Here is a 24,493-nt window from a genome sequence, read left to right as displayed (position 1 = left end):
TTCTTAGGAACCTACAAAGAGACTTAGACTCCCACACAATAATAGTGGGAGATTTTAACATCTCACCCTCAATATTAGACAGATCAACGAAACAGAAAATTGACAAGGATATTCAGGACTTGAACTCAGCTCTGGACCAAGCAGACCTAATAGACACTTACAGAACTCTCCACCCCAAATAAACAGAATATATATTCTTCTCACCACCCCATCACACTTATTCTAAAATTCACCACATAACTGGAAGTAAAATACTCCTCAGCAAATGCAAAAGAATGGAAATCATCACAATTTACCTACTTTATAGCCATTAGATTCTAGATAAGTTCTGGGGACATGTGGACTTAGCCACATCCCCTAGCTATGCTGGAGCATCAGCTCTTATCTGCAGTTCTGCCTGGTGTGTCCTAGGCTAGGCACCACACCTAGTACACAATTAAAATTTCTTACTAACCAGGGTTTTCACCAAAAGTAAAAGTCGCTAAAAGTTAACATTGTAACATGTAATTGAGACTATTGAAGAAAACAGTTTTACATTCAAGGTGTGTAAAAAAAAAGTAAAATGTACTTTTGGTAAATATTATAAGAAGGCATGAGAATGTGGATTTTTTGCCTAAAGGGTTAAAGAATTGTTTTAAGTTAGAATAAAGCTAAAGGCGTGAACAGTTGTGGAAGGTTTGAAAAAATTGTGAGAGATTCTGTGTGCAAACATATTGGCTAAAATTAAAGGGGTATTATTCAGTTTTTCCAAAAATTAAACATTGGAATGAAAGCACCACAGGTTTTCCTTAGAGCACTAATCTGCTCTTTCACAAAAATAAAGGGTTATAAAAGTTTTATAAGAATCTTATGGTTAAACATTAAAATTGGGTAAATATGTCCACATGATTTTATTAAAACTTGGGTTTCAAATTAATAGTACATTAATGTAAAGGTAAAATTTGGCTTATTTGGTGTAAAAATCATACAGGAAGCATTATCAAATGTGAAAGTGTTTTGCTTTCTTTGGACTATATTTACATAAATGTGTTATTGGTATACGTTCCAAAGTTATGAGAAACTCCTATAATTCTAATATGATTTAGTGTGTTAATAATTATAATTGTTCTGTAAAATTTTGTGTGCCACAGAAGTAACCAAATTTCCTTATCCATTGTGGCCTTAATAGTGGCTGTCCTAAAACTTCCACAATTGTTCAGACAATAGTTGTGTTTTAATCCTTTTTAGAAGGTGATTTATAATCAACTAAAGAACTGTAGCAGGTGTTCTTAAATGCAGGTTTTCTGATAACTTTGTAGATTGTGACATCAGAATAAAGGAAAAACTTTTGGAACTCTCACAGAGAGCTGAAATGTTCATAACTATCAAATAGAAGTTAACTACATGGACTACTGAAGAAGTGTAATCTTTTTAACTTTGCTTAAAATGCTGCTGATCTTTTGTTTTGCTTTTCAGAGTTAAGAATACTTTTGAGCTATTTACAGCTTTTAGCAATTGAGTAAAATATCCTCCTGTGAACAAAATTTGGAGCATATTTGTTTCTCTCTGCCTGATTTCTCCAAAATTTGGAAACTGTGAGTATTCTTAATTTATAGCAATATAGCTATTTGCGTAAGTTCAATCAATAAGAATCTGTTTTCTTTTGTAACAGGACACAACTGGAGAAATTGGTTATTTTACCAAGGCTTTGACCGGAATGGTATGTTTTCCTTTAAGGAATCAAACCTGACTTGTAGGGACAATAAAAACCCTCTGGGGAACTGGACTCATACCTTGCCTATACAGTCCCTGTATAGGGTTTCTGAACTATGGTAATTAAAGAACGTCACTTTCTCACAGGCCCAGGAGCCCAAAGTTATCTTGGGACCTCAAAAAGAAAGGAATTTATCCAACTTATAAGTATTTGAGGGTATAAACTCACGGAGGGGCTCGGCTTTAAAAAAGTCTTATCTGAGATTCCTTATGAAACAGAGTTCCTTTAAAGCCAATTAAAAAGCCTATGTGAAAAATAACTATTCTTGCTGTACTTTATACAAATAATCAGGCCAATTATAATAAAGCAAATCAGTCTTACCATAATTTGTCTTAGTAAAAATAGGAAACTGGAGAGAGATATATGATGTTTCAAGAACTATGGTATGCTTGTTATTAAATTCTAGTCTCGTTTGTTGTTTTTAAGTTTGTCTCTGCAATTTAGGCTAACTCTGCTTATTCCTGTGAACCAACCAGTGATCTCTGACTGCTGCTCAGAAGAAACAAGAGGGATGGGTAATATAAAAATCTGGATCAGCATTCTAATTCTGGGCACATTACAATCAACTAACAACCCCATACCAGCTTAGTTCCAACAGTTGCCCAGTTCATAAAAATCCTTCTAATTTAGTTTACTTGGAATAACTTTACTTATTTTGCTTTACTTTTATGGAATATATTGCTGTTATACTCTTTGTGTACGAATACAGGACAAGCTTACTGAATGTTTTCTTAAACTGAATACTTACTAATCTTCCAGATATCACCTCTTGTCGAGACTCAAGAGTCATAAATGGCCCTCGCCATACTGATGCTTTCTGATTGAGCTCCTGTCTACCCTGAACACAAGAGACCCTAATAGTTAGGCAGGAATATCATCGCTCCTATTCAGCCTGAAGAAGTTACAGAATATGGATCTTCGTCCCTCTGCAACCTTTAGGATTAAAGTTTCTCTTATAAAGGAGAGGGTGGAAATGTCAGAGGCATGTAAACCAGAGCAACTCCAATTTAAACAGGAGCTGGGTTGGACTGGGTAAAGTGAGGCTGAAACCTACTGGGCTGTATTCCCAGATGGTTAAGGTATTCTAAGTCACAGGATGAGGTTGGAGGTCAGCACAAAATACAGGTCATAAAGACCGTGCTGATAAACAGTTTGCAGTAAAGGAGCCAGCCAAAACCCACTGCAACCAAAATGGCCAAAAGAGTGACTTCTGGTCATCCTCATTGCTACACTGCCACCAGCACCACAACAGTTTACAAATGTCATGGCAATGTCAGGAAGTTACCCTACATGGTCTAAAAGGGGGAGGCATGAAAAATCCACTCCTTGTTTAGCATACCATCAAAAAATAACCATAAAAACGTGCACCAGCAGCCTTCAGGGCTGCTCTATGGAGTAGCCAATTCTTTTATTGCTTTACTGTCTTGATAAACTTCATTTCACTTTACACTGTGGACTTGCCCTGGATTCTTTCTTGCATGAGATCCAAGAACCCTCTCTTGGGGTCTAGATCAGGACCCCTTTCCAGTAACACTATGAACTCAAAATATCTGAGACAGGTGTCAATTTAGAAAGTGTATTTTGCTAAGGTTAAGGACGTGCCCATAATACAGCCTCAGGAGGTCCTGATGACATGTGCCCAAGGTGGTAGGGCATTGGACTTTTACATTTTAGGGAGATATGAGATATCAATCAATATGTGTAAGATGTACATTTGGTCTGAAAATGTGGTACAACTCGGTCTGGAAAGCCAGGAGGGGGCTTCCAGCTCACAGGTAGATAAGAGACAAACTATTGCATTCTTTTGAATTTCTGATTACCCTTTCACTGAATACACAATTTACAGGAATAACCACTAATGCTTTAGTCTGGCTTAGTGAAACAACAGGGCAAAGGAAGCAATCAGATATGCATTTGTCTCACATGAGCAGAGGGAAGACTTTGATTTCTGTCTGTCCTTTGTCCACAAGGAATTTCCTTGTGGGCCCATTGTGAGGGATGTATGCAGCTTTTTTATCTTCATAGCTATCTTATTTTAGGAATAGAAAGGGAGGCAGGTTTGCCCGATGCAGTTCCCAGCTTGACTTTTCCCTTTGGCTTTGTGATTTGCGGGTCCTGAGATTAATTTTCCTTTCACAGTACTCACAACCAAACCCAGCTTTGCAAGCAACCATGTCTTGCAAATACAGGTTCTGATTAGAACAACAGAAATTTATCCATAAAAGCAAACTTTCATTAGTCTTATATGCCAAAACAGGGTGAACACACTGATTACAAAATTGAAGATGTGATTTGTTGCATTCTTTGGAATGCATCTGAAGAGTTTTCTGAATACATTTTGAATTTTTTGAAAATACCTGATATAGGTCTTCATCAGTGTCTTCTTAAACCAGATGGCAGAAGCAAATAACAGATTAAATATACATACACACACACACTCTCTTTTCTCCTACCATTTTGTAAATATGATGCAATTAGGTCAATATGTGTTTTAAGCAGTATGAAACAAGTTTGTTGAACAGAAACCTAGTGAGATTTTGGCCAGGAAGTAATTACAAGCATTCAACTTTATGAGAGAAGGTAGTGGTCCATCTCCATCAATGACTCTACAAATATGAGCTTCTTAATACTATGGTCCCGTAAATTCACATTCAGTATCTACTTCTAAGCCTCTGGCATGTCCAGTGAAAGGAGGCTGGAAAAAAGCTTTAACCAAAGGCTGCCTGGGGCCTCACATAATACAAAGCTGGATCGGGTCTACAAAAAAAGTGGAAAGACCACGTTTATCAGCCTACAACAACTAAGTTAATACACACTGTACATATTTATCAATCAATGTCTCCCATAGCCCAGTTAAAACCACTGCTTAGGAGCTTCTAATGGCTAATAAAAGACATGGCTGTAAACTGATCTGAATAGGTTAGAAGGGTTCAAGAGAGTTCATACCAAAACTAAAACAAGCAAACAAAAAAACCCAAAAAACAAAAAACAGAATTTTATTGGTTACAATCTCACCTTTGTTTAAGACCTAGCAACATGTGGTCATATTTTTAGCACTGGCAGATTACAAACAATGAAAAATTTCTCCTTAAGGAGTTTGCTTTGTTTATACAAACAAATCTCTTGAGTTTACTATTGCTTATATTTCAATATAAGCAATAATCCACGTGACAGTACTAATAAAAGTGCTAACAAAAATACAAAGAAATTAGCAAAAGTCATGAAATGACTCAAGTTTGGAAAACATCATTAAGTGATTATGAGCAATCAAATCACCTCTCAGATAAAAGCACTGGAGTCAATATTAAAATAACTAAATGATTATTGGAATCCAAAAAGAAAAACAGAATTAAGATTTGTTTTAAATTTTGGATTGCTGTTGCATGCCTCACTTTCCTTGACGATTTAGTTAAATTCCTGCATCAGATGTTTTCAGTTAATGTTTTTACTTCCTAATTTTTTATGTTCTCAACCAACTTCAGTATGGGCATTCTGAACTCAATGCATGAAGCATGTAAGTCTGTTCTAACATTGTTGATTCTCTATAATATGACCTATGTATAGACTCCAATCAGCATCTATACCTAAGTTGCCATCTGTATATATTACTAATATAAATATATTGAACATATAGTTACATTGTTACATTTATCCAAAGTATCCTGAAATTTAAAAATCAGTTGCCACCTATTAATGAGCTGAAATATTAATATACGTTTACATTAGTATATAAACCTAGTCACAAAAATACTCATACACACATCTAATTGTTACCTAAAAAGCAGGTTAGTATATAACATTGTATATATAATCTGTAGATATGTTTACATTAAGAAAATAACTTTTAGCTGGGCTCAGTGGCTCATACCTATAATCTCAACACTTTGGGAAGCAAGGGTGGGAGGATCACCTGAGGCCAGGAGTTTGAGACCAGTCAGGGCAACATAGCGAGACCCATCTCTACAAAAATAAAAAGAAAAATAGCCAGGCTGCTGGCTTGTTCCTGTAATTTTAGTTACTCAGGAGGCTGAAGTGGGAGGATCGCTTGACCCCAAGAGCTCGAGGTTACAGTGAACCATGATCCCCACTGCACTCCATCCTAGGCGACAGAGTGAGACCTCAACTCTTAAAAAAAAGTTGTGAAATAAAAGAATCATAAATGTTTCCTTAAGTAGAATATAACCAACTATACCTTATTATGAAACTAAACACTCAAAACAACTATGATAAGAATAAAGTCTGATACAATTATAGATAATAAACACTGTAAAAGCAATGAAATGTGTTGCCAAGCACGGTGGCCTCCGCATTGGCAAACATGGTTCTAGCCGTGGGCATGGTATAACCTGCCAGCATGTCCAGCAAGTCAGGAATTCTTTGGATCTTGTCAAATTTCTTAAATTAGGAAAATGATCATGCTGTGATCTCTAAGAAAACTGAAACATTTAACAGTTTACAATTCTATGAAAAATAGAAAATCTGTTAGAAATCATAAATGACAAAGGTGAAGAGAATATATTACTCACTTCCTATATACAAATATCAAAACTCGAATTGAAATACTAAGGATGAGCAAGGGATCGTTCAGCACTCTCCACGCTATGAGTAACAAAATCCCCTTGAACATTTTTAGTGGAATCTTCATCGTCTTCCAAGTATTTGGTTTCTTTTCCAGTCCTTCCCCACCCCCAGCACCTCTTCTGTTACCTAAAATAAGGCATGTTCAAATGAATAAATGTTTTCTGAATGGGCAGCATCTTCCAGGAAGGAAAATTCCTCACTTCCTTTGTAAAGGTAGGAAAAAGAAGAAGAAAGTTATCTCCCTAGGTACAGCTGACCAGCAGGTCAAACAGGTTAAACATTGAGCGAATAAAAAAACGGTGATAAATAAGAATTATTCACTCCATTTCTTATTAGCTTATCTTTGTCATTTCCAAGCACCATCTGGTACATAATATATCAATTTACCAGGAGATCATAAACCAGGAAGTATTTCCAAATCTATCTACTGGTTACTTTATTTCCCCCTCCAGAAAAGAACGCCTCTAAAACTCAAAGCTAAAAGGCTTAAATAGAACTATCGGTTTTATCATTGTCAAGCAAAATAATATTTCTAATGCAGTAACCCAGTGAAAAGTGAACATTTACACTAGAATGGGTAATCTCATGATGGCTCAGAGAATCGTTCTCTGTACATAAGCAGTTAATCTCTCAGAATTTAAAGTTTATTAAGCTAAACGGCTTGACTCTTTTTAGCATTTCTTGAATATGTATTTTTGAATCCGATCTGATTCAAACCTTTAGACTTCCGCTGAAAAGAGATCAAAGCTGTGTCAATTTTGCAGACATTGTCTTGCATACGAGGGAACTGAGAACCCCAGTGAGACTCAGGACTGGAGATGGGTTAGGCTGTAGTGTAGCGAAGACCAGTGAGTGAGAACTTTTGCAGCACAGCTGTTTTTAGAATTTTGGAATGGGATTTAATCAATACTTCAGCATGAATCTAAGGAACTTTATCTGTTTAAGTACAAAATAAAAGTCAACATAAGAGCCAATATTGAAGAATGTGAACCTTAAATGGTAGCTCTTCATTTGCATTCAAGAATAACTTTTGTGCAGGAATCACCCCTACCTGGCCCCACCAAAAACAGTAAGAAACTTAAGCCCAAATATAAAGCAATGAAAAAGCCACAACTATGTTGAAAATAGTATTGACAGGATCCAAGGAATAATGCAAAATTAATGCAATGTAGGGAATTTTTTAGGCATTTCCATTTTCAAAAACCATCCTGAGAGATCCTTTTAAAACCTAGTAGCATTAAAACTAGACTTATAAACTACAGCAACCCAAAAATCACTTTGATTTACGTGCCAAAATCAATACACTTAACCATGCAATATATATACAACTGACTTCTGTAACTCTAATTAAACTACCCCAAACCGCTAATTTCATTAAAGTAGAACTAAATGCTTGTATTGTAAAATATAAAAATAACAGATTGACACAATAACAAACACCTATTTATTATATTAAATACAAGCCTGAAATGTTAAGTACAAAGTACAGATTCCAAGAAATTACATTTCAGATCCCAAAATGTCCTGTTGGTGCTTTGACAACGAAAACAATGTTTTAGAAAGATTTTATTTCAGATCCTAAAACATAGCAACGATTTGGGGATAAAAATAAGTAAAATCCAAAACTTCAAAGTTTATTCCAAACTCTTTTGAATCCCTATGGTGGCTGTAAACAGGTTTTAAATGTTCATAGCTTGAAGGAATGTGAATATCACAGTTTCTATGAAATTCTGCCTAGGAAGCCCAGCAACGTTACACAGTAGTTTCATGTTTCCACAATCCAGTCCTAACATTGCCAGTGCTATCAGCACCGAGCAAGGATCCCTCCTGCCCAGTGCTTTTAATTGGTCCATTCTGAATGGCCAAGTTGAGGCCATAAGATTTCTGCTGATTTTCAAGTTCAACCACAGCTGGCTTCCTTAACGCATCTTTTTTACTACTGGTTGAAACCGGCTTTTCGAAATTTCTGCTGCTTTTGGGAAGTGTGCTGCAAGCATCACTGCTGTCTTGCTGGGGGGGGGTTGTACTGTCTCTCTCTGTAGGCTAAATAAGCTCTTCGGCTCCTTGAGTGTCCTTCGTTACTGCCCAGCCGGCTTTTAGGTAAGCCGTTCTGCACGCTTCCTTCCACGCTCGTTGGGACGTCGTAGGCATACTCTCTCAGGACTGTGAGTCGGCTTGCCCGGTGTCCTTTACTTCTGTTTTTATGGTGGCGGCCTGAGTGCACATTTGTTCGAAACTGAACTTCTAAAGGAGCCACGTGCATTTTAATATCGTTGTCCATCGAATGTTCTGTCAGACTATTATCAAGTTGAGGGGTGGAGTTCAAAGGTAAAGAATTGGCATGGCACTGAGCTGCAGCCGCCTGTAAGTTTGTTAACTTGCAGCCCTGGGAGGAATTTTTGAAGCTTGAAGCACTTTTGTTTGTGCATGAAGACTCCGCACTGCTATTGGCGCACTTGGGCGCCTCCCCATTTGTCCCGCTGGAGTTGGGGGGCTGGACGTTGACTTGCACTGAATACGAGCTCCGTCCTGGGCAGCAAGTCATGATCCACGCAAGTCTAACGTCCTCCCTATTAACACAATGGTGGACCATGAAGAACGCACTGAAACTTAAACATGTGGCTCCAAAAACGAAGCTAAAAACCAAGTCCAAAGGGTAATACAAAGAAACAGCCAAAGCCCCAAACATCCACAATGCAACATACAAGAGCAAAGTAAGGCTGGCTCCCAAAAGCTGAGAATGAAAAGTGTGTTCATTTTCCAAGGCTGATGTAGAAATCAGAGACAAAGACATTGAATCCTGATGATTTATTTCTCCATTTTCATTGGCTGCCAATCTCTGTTGCTCCTCCGTGGGCTCCTTAAGCTCATATTTGCGCTCAGGGTGTCTTTTCAACTGAATAAATATGCTCAGAAAGTACATGCAGTTTACAAAAGTGATGAAGCTGGCTGGCCCGTAGAAGGCTCCCAAGGAGGGTTCCCACGCCATCCAGCAACTGGAAAAGAATATGGTAAACCAGATCGATGCTACAAGTTTCAACACATTATTTAAGAAACTGCAATCACCTCTAATGCCTAGAAACTACTTAAAAGAGAAACAACTGGGTCAAATACACAGAGAATATAAAATACTCACTAGGGTGCATTTGGCCGACTGCCATAATTCTTAATGTTCGCTGCTGCGGTTATGCCGCAGACAATGATAGGGATACCACCGCCAATCAGGTAAAATCTGGAAGGAGGAATCACAGGAAAAACCACTCATCACTCCGCTTTTTAACATGTTATCTATCGTAACATCTGAGTACTTCAAAAGTCATTCCCTGAAGATTAGCTATTATTTTTATTCCAATAATAAGCTGAGAGTTTCGTTCGGGAGGCTGATTCATTAGCAGTAATGTGTTTTTTGTTTTGTTTTTTAGATTTCTTGTTTTAAAGCACAGGTCTAGTGAGTTTCCGAGCTGAGGAACGCCGATCAGCTTCTGCCATCTTGTGGCCAACCAAGGTAACACTCTGCGCCTGCAGGTAGGATTTCAGTTTGTGTGTGTGTGTGTGTGTGTGTGGAGGGAACTGGCTTCTTTTAGATTCAGCCAGTGAACTGAAAAGTACCATAGTTCATAGAAAAAATGTAATGACACACTACTGATTAATGTTCAGCTCAGCCTGCATGTCCCAGGACTGCCCACTGCTGTGTATCTTATCCCCAGTGCACTGAGATTGAGGTAAGGAGGGTATCTGGGTCCCAGCAGCTTCACAGAATGCAGAGGCCCTACCTGACCCCTTTTCCACAGAGCAGCAGGGGACAGCAAGGGAAATGATGGTGCAATGAAAGCTGATTGAAACAGAGCAGTGACTGGTCCTACAAAGAAAAATTTTGTGGTCATCTCTGAGCTCCTTGATCTCTCTGAAAAACAAATTTCCGTCCAGGATGGATACTCCTAGGTGAGTCAATCTTAATTTTGCATTTGCTCCTTCCTGAGACATAGCCCCAAATCTTGCATCGGGTGGATAAAGGCAGTATCTGTGGTGGATAAATGCAGTATCTGTGGTGGATAAAGGCAGTATCTGTGGTGGATAAATGCAGTATCTGTGGTGGATAAAGGCAGTATCTGTGATACATTTGTCCATATATTGTTCCTTCGTTGTACCTAGTTACTAAAATCCTTTAACATGATGTTAGTACTGCTGAAAAGAAAACTAATTACCCTATAAAACTGTAACTCTGCCTTCCATTCCACAGATTAGAGAGATGCCAATAATATGTGACCTTCCCCTTCTTCCTGCTATACTAATTCACATCTGCTTCTTACCTGAAAAGAAAGCATTATTTCCAAAATTAATCTTGGGCCCTATCACCCTGTGACTCTTCTTTCAACATCGCCAAGCCCCCGGTCTTCTTGTTATCAAATAACCCTATTTTGCATCTTTAAAATCTTCTGTACTGCTTATTTCCAGCCTATATATACATTTTTTTCAAGTTTCCAGCCTATATATCCAGCCTATATATATATATACCTAAATAGCCTATATTTCCAGCGTATACACACACACACACACACACACACATTCAAGTTTCCCCACCTTCTAAAACTTTCCTTGAACTACCATTTCTTTTCTCTCTTCCTTCTGCAAACACTAGTACCACGACTTCCCTGCCTTTATCACCTTATTGTTGGCTGTACCCACTCACTACCATGATGCTAAAAATGTCTTCTGTGGGGTCAGATGAGTCTCACAGGCAAACCCCGCGTCCCACCCTCCAGGCGGCAGTGTTGCTCAGGCTTCCTTAAGCTAAAGGATATGGGGAAAGCAGGGTTAGAGGGTAGAGCTTGAGCAGTCTAATGCAAAGAGGATACTTGTGTGTCATTTGGGGACTGCAGAGAGTTTGAAGCCCAAGCTGCCTTTTCCTTAACTCTGTATCTTTGTTCTCAGAACCTTACAGGAAGGAACAGCTCCTGAAGGTTCCCAAGTTTCAGATTCCCAAGTTTCTGAGCCAAACACCATCACCTCTCATTTCTCTTAATAGAAGTGAGGGAGGTGTCAAATCTCATCCTACAATTTAACTCTGGGGCCACCAAGCACCCCTGCTGCTCCTTGTCAAACCTGGAACCACTCTCCCCCAAATCTTCCATGGTCTCGGGTGTTCTCTTTCTGCAGCCAAAAATCCAGTGATTTTTTTTTTCCACAACCCATCTATTAAACACTAGTATGGTCCAAGTATCAATCTTTTCTTAACTAACTTCCGCCTGGGAGATCCTATTCATTATCATGGCTTCGATGATAATGAGTAACATAAGGAAATGTCTCCTGCTCCTCCTAGACAATCTCTAGCTTGTCCTCTCTGCTGAGCCCTGGACTTCTAAAAACGTAAACATTCCACAAGAAAGTATTGATGAGCCTACCACCCCGTTTCCCCTCTCCACATCTCCCCCACCCACCTGCCCTTTCGGCTTTTCCTATCTTATTTCTCAGTTGATGGAAACACCCTCTGTCAAGGCATGCTAGCTAGCTAGAATCGACAACTCACAGTCTTCTTCAAATTTCTCTCCCTCACATGTCTCTTAAATCCAGCTGGACATCAGTCCTAGAGAAACTGCTTCAAGCCTCTCAAACTTGGGTCCTCCTCTCTGTTCTCCATGACACTGTTCTGGTCTTCATGGGGCCTACCCTTAATAACCTCAGCAGAATTCCTTATTCTTGGGGATTCTGATTAGTACTCCATACTAAAGTGATAGCTACCTTCTAAAATGACACTGTGTCAGGCCACTCCCTTAGTTAAAAGTCTTCAGTGGCTGCCCACATTTTAAATAGGACCCACAGAAGACTCAAAGCCAGCTTTCATCCTGAATTCCTGCTACTTGACACCAAACACCTGAGGTTCCAGCCAAACTGCACTCAAGGTTTCCTCAGCTCACTCTTCACTTTTACACTTTGTCCTGATCGCAGTAAGGTTCATGCCAGTGGCCCAGCATTTCCTAATAACCCCCCACCCCCAAAATTAATGGCTTCTTGCTTTACATTTTCAAATAACTTATCTCCACTATGCTTCTCACACAGCACAGTCAGTGCTCATGCCTGTCTCCTCCTGCAGACTATAAACTCCCAAAGGGCAAGAGGGGCTTCTCTAAATCCCTGGCCCAGGGCCAGTGACATATCAGGCATTCAACAGGCTTGGTCATCACTGATAGATTTTACTCATCCGGCATGATAATTCATTTACCATTTTTCATATTACAACGGATAGGAAAGACATACTACAAGTCTTTTTGTCCTTTGCACAGAATAATTCAATTGATACATACTTGAGATTATGACAGCTGGAAATCTCAAGGAAATAAAAACAGCTGACAGTTTCATAGGGCTATGACATGGCCAATCCCATCGTAAGTGCTTTGCCCATTTACTCATTTATTCCTCACAACTCGAGGATGGGAGAGTCAGCCCCACTTCTGAGAGGATCTTGGAAGGCTCAGAGGGTACAGAAGTTGACTGAGGACTCGCCGCTGGAAGCATGCCCAAGCCATTTTCAAAACCAAAGTCATTTTCAAAACCAGGCAGGTCCTGTGTACAAGTTCGTTCTTTTACTTCCCAAAATTCACTCAGCAATTTTGTTATAATTTATGATTATGCTTCAATGAAAGCAGACAAAACACTTAACTAACCCTTAAGATAATACAACTAAGATAGAAGATACCTGAGCATTGGTCTTGGTGGGGGTGGCGGTTCATCAGGATCCTGGCATCTTTTAGCTTTTTTAGTGACTTGTTTGTAGATATTTCGAGCCGTCACTCCTACCCATAATACTGTGGCAAGGGTGGAATAGTGAAGAATTATCCCAACCTGCAAGGAAGATCAAAGAATGCATAAACTAAGAAAACAAATGTTCCTACTACAGCTTATCTCAAAATTGGTAAGTAACTTTCAGAAGTCTGATTCGAAAGCAGCAGGAAGGCCTATCTTAATAATCAACTCTGTTGCCTGCTAAGGCAACACCGCGTTCTAACACACGCATGACAGGGAATCACGTTCCTCAAATACACAAACCGACAATTGGCTCTAGGAAGCCCACAAGCTACCGTTTATACCCAAGATGACCCTTAATATAGGACGGAACTGGTTCCCGGACATTAAACCAAAGGTGTGTTTTTCATAGATGTGACATTATACGTTAGTGTTCATTTTATTTCTTTTTTTTTTGAGACAGAGCCTTGCTCTGTCACCCAGGCTAGAGTGCTGCAGTGTGATCTCGGCTCACTGCAACCTCTGCCTCCTGGGTTCAAGCGATTCTCCTGCCTCAGACTCCTGAGTAGCTGGGATTACAGGTACGTGCCACCACGCCTGGCTAATTTTTGTATTTTTAGTAAAGACAGGGTTTCACTATTTTGGCCAGGCTGGTCTCGAACTCCTGGCCTTAGGTGATCCATCCACCTCAGCCTCCCAAAGTGCTGGGATTACAGACGTGAGCCAACACGCCCGGTGTAGAGTTTATATTCTAACATTCTTTTTAAGGAGGAATATATAGAGGGCACAGGTAACTACAGGGCAAAAGCCACAGCACACACAGAATAAGTTCCAGAGTAAGAGACCTGAGATATAATTCAGAGCTTTTATACATCGTAGCAGTCACAAAGCAATATAATAATATATTGATGGTTAAGAGGGCGAACTCAGAAATGAAATTTCCCTTGATTTTTAAACTGGTATTCACCTCTTACCTGCTGGGTGACCTCAGCAAAGTCACATAACACCTTTAGGTCACGTAAGACCTAAAGTGTTGGCTTCCTCACTTGAGAACCAAGAATAATATAAAAGTACTATGAGGTTAAGTAAAATTGTCCACATTAAGCATTTAGCAAATCTTCTATACGTGACAAGCAATGAGCAGAAATAACTGTATTACTTATTAAGAATGTGATTTTGAGGAAATAACGCAAGCTCTCTGAAATTAACTTTCCTCAATTTAATAGTGGAAAATTATTAATCACCACCTCTGGGGGTTTCGTAGGAACTGAATGGACATAACACCTGGGATATAATAGGTGCTCAGTAAGTATAGGATAACTGCAATATATGCAAATGATATACACTGAAGTTTCTGTTTATCACATGACCTGTGTATGAAACAACCGTGGTTGAGGATGAAATTCTAGATGAAGATGTGAGGAAATGAAAGAGGCTTAAATTTTAGTTTAAGTAAATGTCATATGTCACTGGAGTATCAAGGACATAATCCAGCTTTCTTAACCAGTAACTTGCTCTCTTTTTTTAATCATTGCTTTTTTATATAATTACAGGTAAGGCCAGACGCAGTGGCTCATGCCTGTAATCCCAGCACTTTGGGAGGCCGAGGCGGGCAGATCACGAGGTCAGGATATCGAGACCAACCTGGCTAACACGGTGAAACCCCGTCTCTACTAAAAAATACAAAAAATTAGCCGGGCGTCGTGGCGGGCGCCTGTAGTCCCAGCTACTGGGGAGGCTGAGGCAGTAGAATGGCGTGAACCGGGAAGGTAGAGCTTGCAGTGAGCCGAGATTGCGCCACTGCACTCCAGTCTGGGCGACACTGTGAGACTCCATCTCAAAAAAAAAAAAAAAAAAAAAATTATTACAGGTAAAATTCCATTAATGAAATTCCAAGAAAAAATTTGTCATTCTAAAGGGATGCCTCTCCAACCTCAAGAAAATCAAAGGTCAATTATAAAAGCATGGACCACTGTCCAAAGTTTATTTTAATGAGAACAAATCTGCAGCAAAAACTTGGTGACCTGAAAGCCCAAATCTTATTTTGCAGGGGAAAGCCAGGGTGGTTCCTCTCCAGATAAACCTTGCAATGGCTCTGAGGTGCTGGGAGAGGGGATCACGTTTGGCCCAACTACAAACGTCAGAAATGATCTTCTTAAAGAGAAAAGTGGCTTCGTGGTTCCCATTAGTTTTGCTGACTGCACTGTGAAAGCAAAATTTATTCTAGAAGTGGAACAGAGAGCATAAAATAACCCTTTGAGCTGTTTAAAGTCATACCAAATATTTTAAGTAAAAATAGAATAAACAAATTTGATGCACAGAAACCAATAAATTCAAAACAAATCAGACATTGATTCAAAATGGTCAACTCTACTATTGCTGGGGGTGTCTCTGACACAAAGGTCAAAAGAATGAGACAGGGCTTTAAAATACAAAAGGTTAAAAGTAACTTCAACATAGGAGGTGTCAAACAAAGAATTTTCTATAGGGAACAAAACCCATCTTTAGTCACTGAAGTGTTTTCTACGGCATTTCTAAATTTCCAGAGGAGGTTTACTCTTAAAGATACTGAAGCCTGATGATTACTAGTGGAATTTTAGGGGTATGATGACATCTATTAACACAGTCGTGAAAGCAAATCACTGAATATTCTACAAGATTCGGAAAAAAGAGTGATTAAAATCTAGTACGAAAGATTTTCCTATCTTTTGGAACGTAGTATTTCCTATTGTATTCTCCATCTGACACTTCATCTACATGAAATATAACCTTGTTACCACATTTTCTTCCAAATAAATCAGAGATGCACATGGCAATTCTGTAAATTGTCTAGGAGTAATCTAATTCATAGGGCATGTAAATAATTAGTTAAATGCAGTAGATTATTATTAAAGAAAGCCACCTTACCTCGGGACACTAATTTCCAAAGTTGTAAAATGGGTATAAAATAATTATCCTAAAAAGTTCCACTCTGTATGTTTGTTATCTAACTATAAACTCTCACAAACTAGCATTCATTTAGCCACAAATAAGACTACAACCATGCAACATGCATAGCAGCTGTGCAAAAAAAAAAAAAAAAAAAACTTTATGATGAATACAAGCATACAATGAATACACAAACAATTAAAATTTTAACAGCTTCCATTAATAAGTGCCTGCTATGTATCCAAAAACGTATTCTTGCATGTGATTTCACTTCATCCTTTTATCATCATCATTAGGTCAGTGTTAACCTTAAGATACAAAAACAGAGACTAAGACTGAGAGAAGTCATCTACCAGAGATTACACGGTCAGTAACATGGCTGTGATTCAAACTGAAGTTAGATGGTTCCAAAGCCCCTGCCCTTTCTACTCTCCTACGCTGCCCACTACTAAGTACTAAAGCACAGTGATAGGGGCTGAGAGGCACTCAGGATCAAACCGACTAGCATTTGAATCGTGCCTCTGCCACCTAATGGTCCTAGTGACTTGGGGAAAGTTATTTCAGTTGCCTATGATTCAGTTTATATAGTTATAAAATACACAAAGAAAAACTACCTCCTAGGGTTAATATGAAAGTTAAGACATAACACAAACACAGTAGTTGACAAGTAGAATGGTCTTAATATTCACTGACTAGATTTTTCCAAGTACATCTCTTATGCCAGTGCAGCAATTCTCTAAATAACAGATCTCAAGGGCACCTAACAAGGGCGGCTGGCACGATATTTAATAAATTCAATCATAGATTGGTGGAGCAACAAGGTATCTAAGATCCAGCTGAATCCTTTTACGGCATAGCTAAGAAAACCAAGGACCAAAAAATTAATGACCAATTATTTGGCAGTGTATCATGAACCAGAACACAGATCCCTTCCAGACTTGAGTTGATGCTCCTTGACTTCAGCACTCAACTTCTTAGTTCTCAAACTGCAGCACCTTTAGCAAAAGGTCGTAGAAAGCACCTAAGGTCTTACCTGAAATGAATTTAGGAACCAGAGTGAGAAGTACCTGGTGGGTAGCACCTTTAATAACCTCAATCACTGTGTGGGAAGAAACTACATTACAACCCATTCATGCTGTTCATAAAATACGTGCGTTTACAAAGACAGATAATAAAGACAAAACTACACGGATTATGTACAAATACAAACTGCACATAAAAACGTGTACACGTGAGGGCTCAGTTTTTGAGAGGGAAGAACCTTAACAAACATTGAACTAGCCTGACCCATTTTAGAGAAGAAACATTAAGCCCCTACTAGGTTAAGAGACTATTAACGTAAGCTGTTCTGGCAGACACAAAATTAGAACCTAGCTACTAGGATCTGGAATCCTAGGCTAGTCCGTTTTGCATTCTATCACTGTGCTCTCAGCTGGGATTACCTGAATTGAGTATTACAATGACAAAGTGAAGCAAGGAATGTCTGCGTCAGAAACATAAGAATGATGCTATGTCTTTCATCGAAGGGAAACACATTATAAACACAAAAGGGAATGACAGTGAAAAGTCTAGACTCGCCTTTCCCTTTTCTTTTGTAAACCTTTAATGGCATTTGTTCTTGAAGCCTTAATAACTCACTGTAATTCCTTTTTCCATTTAGAAACAATAGAAAATTCCACTCAGGACAATGGAAGGCAGTCATCTTTACAACGGCCTCTTTCCATTCATTTCCTTAGTGAAATAAATTTATGTGTCTGCTTCATGAAATCAATGAACACTTAGATACAATGAAGACCTTTATCTCCAATGTGTGCTGAGTACTCTTTTAGTAGAGTCAAAATGGCTCCAGGTTTGAATGCGTTCTAATGTGCAAACAGAGGTTTCTTTTTGTTCATTCACTCAGTAAACATCTGCTCAGCACCTACTATGAGTCAGGCCTTGTGCTAGTCCCTGGATAAGAACCAGTGAATCAACTACTATAATTCTTATACTTGTAGAGCTTGGAGTCCAGGGAGAGCTTACAGGTCAGAGATAGTAAATAGGAAATCAAAAAGTTTCATAGGCAGCATGGAATTTTAGTAAGGACCTGATACGGTTTAGTTGTGTCCCCCACCCAAATTTTGAAGTGTAGCTCCCATAATTCTCATCTGTCGTGGGAGGGACTGGGTAGGAGGTAACTGAATCACGAGGGCGGGTCTTTCCCGAGCTGTTCTTGTGATAGTGAATAACTTTCACAAGATCTGATGGTTTCATAAAGGGGAGTTCCCCTGCACACGCTCTCTCTTGCCTGCTGCCACAAAAGACATGACTTTGCTCTTCCTTTGCCTGCCACCATGATTGTGAGGTCTCCTCAGCCATGTGGAACTGTGGGTCAATTAAACCTCTTTCCTTTTATCAACTACCCAGTCTCAGGTGTGTCTTTATTAGCAGCGTGAAAACAGAATAATACAGGTACAGGGACAGAATCTCTGAAACAGTAACGATAAAGTGAGGCCTGCAAGGTAACTGGGAGTCAGCCACATGACGAAGAACACAGAGGAGCTATCTTCTAAATATGGATGGAGTTGATCTGAGACCCATCATCTGACTTCTTGTAGGCAGTTTGTTTACAGATGTGTAGTAATAGCCTCAAACAAAAATATATCACAAAGATGAGAGGTAATTTCATCAATAACACTAACGTAATAGTGGTAACAGGTAACATTTATTGAACAGTTAGTATACGCCTGGTACTCTTGAGATGCATGAGTCATTTAATCCTCTCAACGATTCTTACATACCCACATTTCAAACTGGATCACAGGTATACAATCTTGGATTAATCATAAGCCACAGTATCATGACACAGTCTAATGGGTGGGCCCAGCACAACCTGTCTTTATTTAATTAGTTATTATTAACAGTATAAGTACCTAAGAATCTACCAGCAAGACACAAGGTAGGACCTTGTCAATAACCTGTATCTAATCATATGACCCTCTCATCAGAGGTAACTATCCCCCTATTATATCCTCTGTATCATCACCCTACATCCTCTGTTCATCACTCCCTTGCTTTCTTTTTTATAGTTTTATTGCACCTATTTTTTGTTAAAAGTGAGCTGTTTGTTTTAGTGATTTTTACCTTTATTAAAAAAAAAACAAAACATGGTGAATGTTAATTTATAGGACTTACTTTTCACCTTTTCACTTAAAACTAATTCGTGCTACTCTGCATTGCTATAATTCATTGCTTCTGACTCTGGTGTAATACCATAGGGTTTGTTTGTTCACTCTCTCTGTGTTGGGTACTTGGGTTGCTTCCAGGTTTTTGATATTGTGTATAGTGCTGCAATGAATATTCATATCCATGCTCATACTCATGTGCATACAGGCAAGGTTACTCTCTGAGTACAGGAGTGGGCCTGCTGGGTTCCAGGGTACATGAACACGTAATCATAGAAGGCAATGCCTCCCAGGGGACATCCACTTACATTCCCACCAACTATGTAAAAGGATCCTGTGGGTCTACATGCTCATCAAGACTTGGCACTGTCAGGCTTAATTTTTGCTGACGGAAAAGGCATAAAATGGTAACTAATCGTCTTCATTGGCATCTCCATGACCCCCATATGCTGTTGAACATTTCTGCACACATGTGCGGAACCTGTGTGTTCGCTCTTCTACGACATGCTTGTCCATTCTCCTGCTACTTTTTCTTCTGACTTGTTGTGGTGTTCTCATTGACTATAGTTACTGATATATTTTTTACTCGAATGCTGTTAGTTGTATGGATTGCAAATAGATTCCTCCAATTTGTAACTTATCTTTTCAGCTTTTTAAAGGACTCTTGATAAACACAAGTACTTATTTTTAGTCAAAATTACTCTTTTTCTAGTGGATGCCTTTCATTGTCTTATTGGCCTTCCTTATCTTAAGGTCTCCAACTTTTTTTTAAAGGATTTTAAGATTTTGGCTTGGATATGTAGGTCTTTAAACCACCTGGAGTTGACTTTTTTGAATGTGGCATGAGGTATAGACCCAGTTTAATCTTTTTCCAAATGGATTTTCTCCAGCTCCATTTACTGAATGGTGGTCTCTCTTCCCCAGCTGACAAGGTACGTCCCTTCTGCTATATGTCAAAGTTCCCATGGGTCTGCCTCTGCACTCTATTCTATCCCATTGGCCAATTTATCTCTGCCTACCGCTAATACCACACTGGTTTTATTTCCATAGCCTCATAAACCCTGATGACTAGAAGACAGTCTTCCGGCTCTGCTCCTCTTTTTCATTAGTGTCTTGTCTTTCTTTGGCCATTTATTTTCACATAAATTTAAAAATCATCTTACTGAGTTTCATAAAAAATTCTACAGATTAATCTTAAAAGGAATTGCCATATCGCTGATATTAAGTCTTCCTATCCTTTGACCTATTATATCTTTCCATTTGTTTAGGTCTTCTTTCATACATATTTTAATTTTACCCATAAATCTTGAACATCTTTCATTATTTCTAGGTACTTGATAGTCTTTGACACTATGTAAATGCTACCTTCTCATTATGTTTTCTCATACTTGTATTTCTGCATACTAGCAGGTGCTCTTTGCTAAACTTTCCTATTAATTCTAATAATTTGTGTAAATTACTTTAGTTTTTTAACACAAATAGTCACACCATCCAACAACTTGATTATCATTCCTAATTTATAGGTGAGAAAACTGAGACACAGAAGGATTACACATTGAAATCAACATCTCAAAGAGATACCTGCACTCTTGCGTTCCCTGAAGCATTAATCACAGTAGCCAAGAGACAGAAACAACTTGTACGTCCATCAACAACAAACAGATAAAAAAATGTGGTCTCTGCATACAATGGAATATTATCCAGCCATAAAAAAGAGGAAAATCGTATTCACCAACATAGATGAACCTTGAAACAGTATGCTAAATGAAATAAGTAAGTCAAAGAAGGACAAATACTGCATGATTCCACTTATATGAGGTATCTGAAGTAGTCAAACTCATAGAAGCCAAGAAGAGAATGGTGATTGCCATAAGATTGGGGGAGAAGAAAAAAGGGGTTGTTGTTCAATGCATACCGAGTTTCAATCATACACGATGATTGTGCTTACAGGTGACAATACTGTACTGTACAGTAATAATTTGTTTACAGAGATCACATGTCACGTATTTTTTTAATTACACTTTTAAAAGAAAAAAATAGGTTAAACAGATCGCCCATAGAAACACAGCCGATAAATGGTAAACTGAAATCCAAATCCAGGCAGCCTGAACTTTCAATTACTATGTTATACTTCTTGCTATCACGCATGTGAAAAACAATATACAAACACAGAAATAAAATCTTACTTATTTTCTATTCATAGATTGAAGAATTTCCATTTTTATATTTATGCTGCAAGAAAACTGTTCATTAAGGCTACATATGTAATAACCTATTGGAAACTAAGAGTAAGATATTTTTTATTTCTTCATATTTACCTAACCTAGTGTCATTTTTATATGTTTATGATTAACTCTTTTTCTAATTGTTACGTTTTTGTCAACACATAAAATCATTTTTAAAGTTCCAACTATCAGAAAAAGTCACTTCTCTTTCAGCCAAAGTCAGAATTTCATAAATTTTAAAAATAAAAAATAGGCATCGTAATAACAGCCAAAACGTGTAACAGTAAATTCCCAGTGATAAAGGGATGAGCTGTTTAAGTTATATATTCAGTTGCAAAATGGTAATTTAAAACAGGGAAGTATACTGGCAAATTGTTTAAGTGATAGACATTAAATTTAACTTTAATCAGCTAAAGAAAAGGTGTTAAAGAATGATTTTTTCTTTTTATAGTTAATGAAATTATTTTCTAATACCAGCAATTTTTTCCATTTCGGTTTTTCACTCTGACTTACTGCTTGGCAGACGCTGGCATTCCTGGTCTGGGTTATTCCTCCCACAAAGACCACACAGGTTAGGAAAATATGAAAGCACAAGTTCACAAGCATGTGCCAGCTCTTGAGGCTGATTCTAATCAAACTGTTTAAAAAAGAGAGAAAATATTAATATTCAGGCTAGTACATATGAAGGAGGAAACTATGATGTTCATCTTAATTCCAACTTCATCAAAGGCAAAAGTTAAATATTTGATATTTAAACATTTTATTTTACAAACATATACTACCAGACACACACACATACACACACACAGATCTGAGAAATCATTTAACCTGATCTAGTTTCTTAACATTTAACTTTACGCACTTAAACACAAAAAGCCATTTATAGAACCACTGCACCCACTAAATGCTAAAGAAATTCTCCACAATAAGAAACGCATGGGCTTTTGTTACTATGATGTCTTAAGATGACTGGATTACCTGCTTGGCTACCTAGAGAGTTCTGCAACATGCCAACGGGTCTTTTTTTGACCCACTGGCACAGGTCTAAATACTCAATGCATTTCCTCCTGGATTTTCATAATAAAATGCTGAAGTCTTTCTTTTTTTATATATATCAAAATCTCCTTTTGTTTCTTAACTAAATGTCAAAGAAATGCCACATGGTTCTAGCTTAAACAGGAAAATACATTCTAGCAAAACGTTTTGTAAGGTGAATGTCTGCTTAACAAATCCTTTTAGTTCATTATTTCCTACCACAAAATAAAAGTTTCTATAGCTTTGCCTCCAATTAACAAAAAACATATCCCATGCTTAAATGCCACAAGCTTTCTTAAAAATGCCATCTATAAAATAAAGAATATCAAATAGGCAAAAAGTCATAAAATAATAGTAATAATACAGTCTGATACCTAGAGATACCCCTTTAGGTAACTCTGCAGGTAAGAAACTTCTGCCTCACTTTACATCCTATTGCCCCTGTGACCCACCCCACAGTCTGCAATACATATTTCCCATATTCTTTTCTAGATACAAACTCAGCAAACTGACTGGATGCTGTAAAAACTGAATTTATCATCTCAAATACTAATTATTTACATCTCTAATGGCATGAAATGAATAAGGCATGTATATATTCTAAAGTAATCATCCTTACTTTGGAAATACAGGATGATAACAAACTCAATTTTATTCTAATTAAATGTGAAATAAAGTCATTCAAATCAAAGTCTGCAGATCCATTTTGTCAAGATGTATTTCTTACCTGTGATGGTATATGTAACTGACAATGACGGCTAAGAGACACAAGAGGAGAATGACAGCAGTAGTATAAACCACAGGATGCAGGAGGCTGGCCGCCTGGGTGTATAGTTCAGATCCCGTCAAATCCTGAGGGCAAAAAGAAAGATTCATTCTAGCAGCACTTCCCTCCACATTTAACTGCTGTGATTTTTTTGAGTGACAAAAACACATCAGTAAACAAAAACTCTGGCCCTTACGTCTCTTTATTTTATTCAGACTAATGTTTCACGCTATTTTCCTAACACTTTGCTTTCCTAACTTCTGTTGTGTTAACTGCTTACGGCATACCCTTGTTTTACACTGGACCACCTACTTTATAAATTGAAATGTTGACTCTGCTATGAGGGTAAAAGAGAAATCAGCCCCCTACATTTGGGCAATTCAGAAAGCATAATCAGACTTCATCCTTTTCAATGCCCTTTAAGCCCAGTTATCACTCTGCATATTCATTAGCTGATCAGACACAATGAGAGCAGTATCTCTGAGGCTACAAAGCACAGAAACACCTAAGTATCCGTGGTCAAGTTCAACTTCAAGTTCCTCAAATACAAATGGGCCAAACACTGCAAAGGGCATTGGAGACACAACGATAAGACATGGTTCCTGTCCCTGAAGAGGTGAAAAATCACAGGGGTCTACAATCGGATCATAACAATGTTTGATGAAGATAAGTAAAGCACAATTATGGCAGCAAAGAGGAAGAGCCCTGTAAGAGCTCAAAAATCAATAAATGGCCGAACACAGTGGCTCGCACCTGTAATCCCAGAACTTTAGGAGGCTGAGGCGGGTAGAAGGCTTGAGCTCAGGAGTTCGAGACCACCCTGGGCAACACTGGGAGATCGTATCTCTACAAAACATATATTTTTAAAAATTAGCCAGGCTTAGTGGTGTACGCATATAGTCCCAGCTACTCGGTAGGCTGAGGCGGGAGGATCGCTTGAGCCCAGGAGGTCAAGGCTGCAGTGAGCCAAGACAGCACCAATGCACTCCAGGCTGGGCCACACAGTGAGACCCTTTCTCAAAAGAAAAATAATTTCAAAAAATAAATATGCAATAACAGCACATCACTTATAGAATATTTATAGGCATTGACTGTGAACAATCCAGGCACTGACTGTGTCCAGCACCATAACTGCAGGAGGAAGTATGTTATTAGCCCCATTTGATATGTTAAAAAACTGGGGCACAGAAAAGTTACGTGCCTTAAGGATTAGATTCAAAGGAGCTTGGCTGCCAGGTCCTCGCTCCCAAACACAATGCAGACACCGCCTCTCTGAAATGCAACAATTGGCATCTTAATG

The 24,493-nt window shown here is 38.4% G+C and overlaps 1 protein-coding gene across 1 annotated transcript in view; it reads right to left on the bottom strand.

Annotated features, from left to right (window-relative positions):
* Positions 1 to 8,086: 8,086 nt before the first annotated feature.
* Positions 8,087 to 24,493, bottom strand: part of ADGRA3 (adhesion G protein-coupled receptor A3) — a 130,242-nt gene continuing 113,835 nt past the window's right edge. Inside the window, 6 exon segments of the mRNA XM_023223049.2 lie at positions 8,087 to 8,353; positions 8,355 to 9,330; positions 9,471 to 9,566; positions 13,029 to 13,174; positions 21,906 to 22,029; positions 23,155 to 23,279. Of these exon segments, the coding sequence (XP_023078817.1) occupies positions 8,087 to 8,353; positions 8,355 to 9,330; positions 9,471 to 9,566; positions 13,029 to 13,174; positions 21,906 to 22,029; positions 23,155 to 23,279 (1,734 nt within the window).

This window comes from Piliocolobus tephrosceles, chromosome 3 (genome assembly GCF_002776525.5).
Source record: "Piliocolobus tephrosceles isolate RC106 chromosome 3, ASM277652v3, whole genome shotgun sequence".
Taxonomy (NCBI): Eukaryota; Metazoa; Chordata; class Mammalia; order Primates; family Cercopithecidae; genus Piliocolobus; species Piliocolobus tephrosceles.
This window is presented reverse-complemented; position numbering and strand designations above follow the sequence as displayed.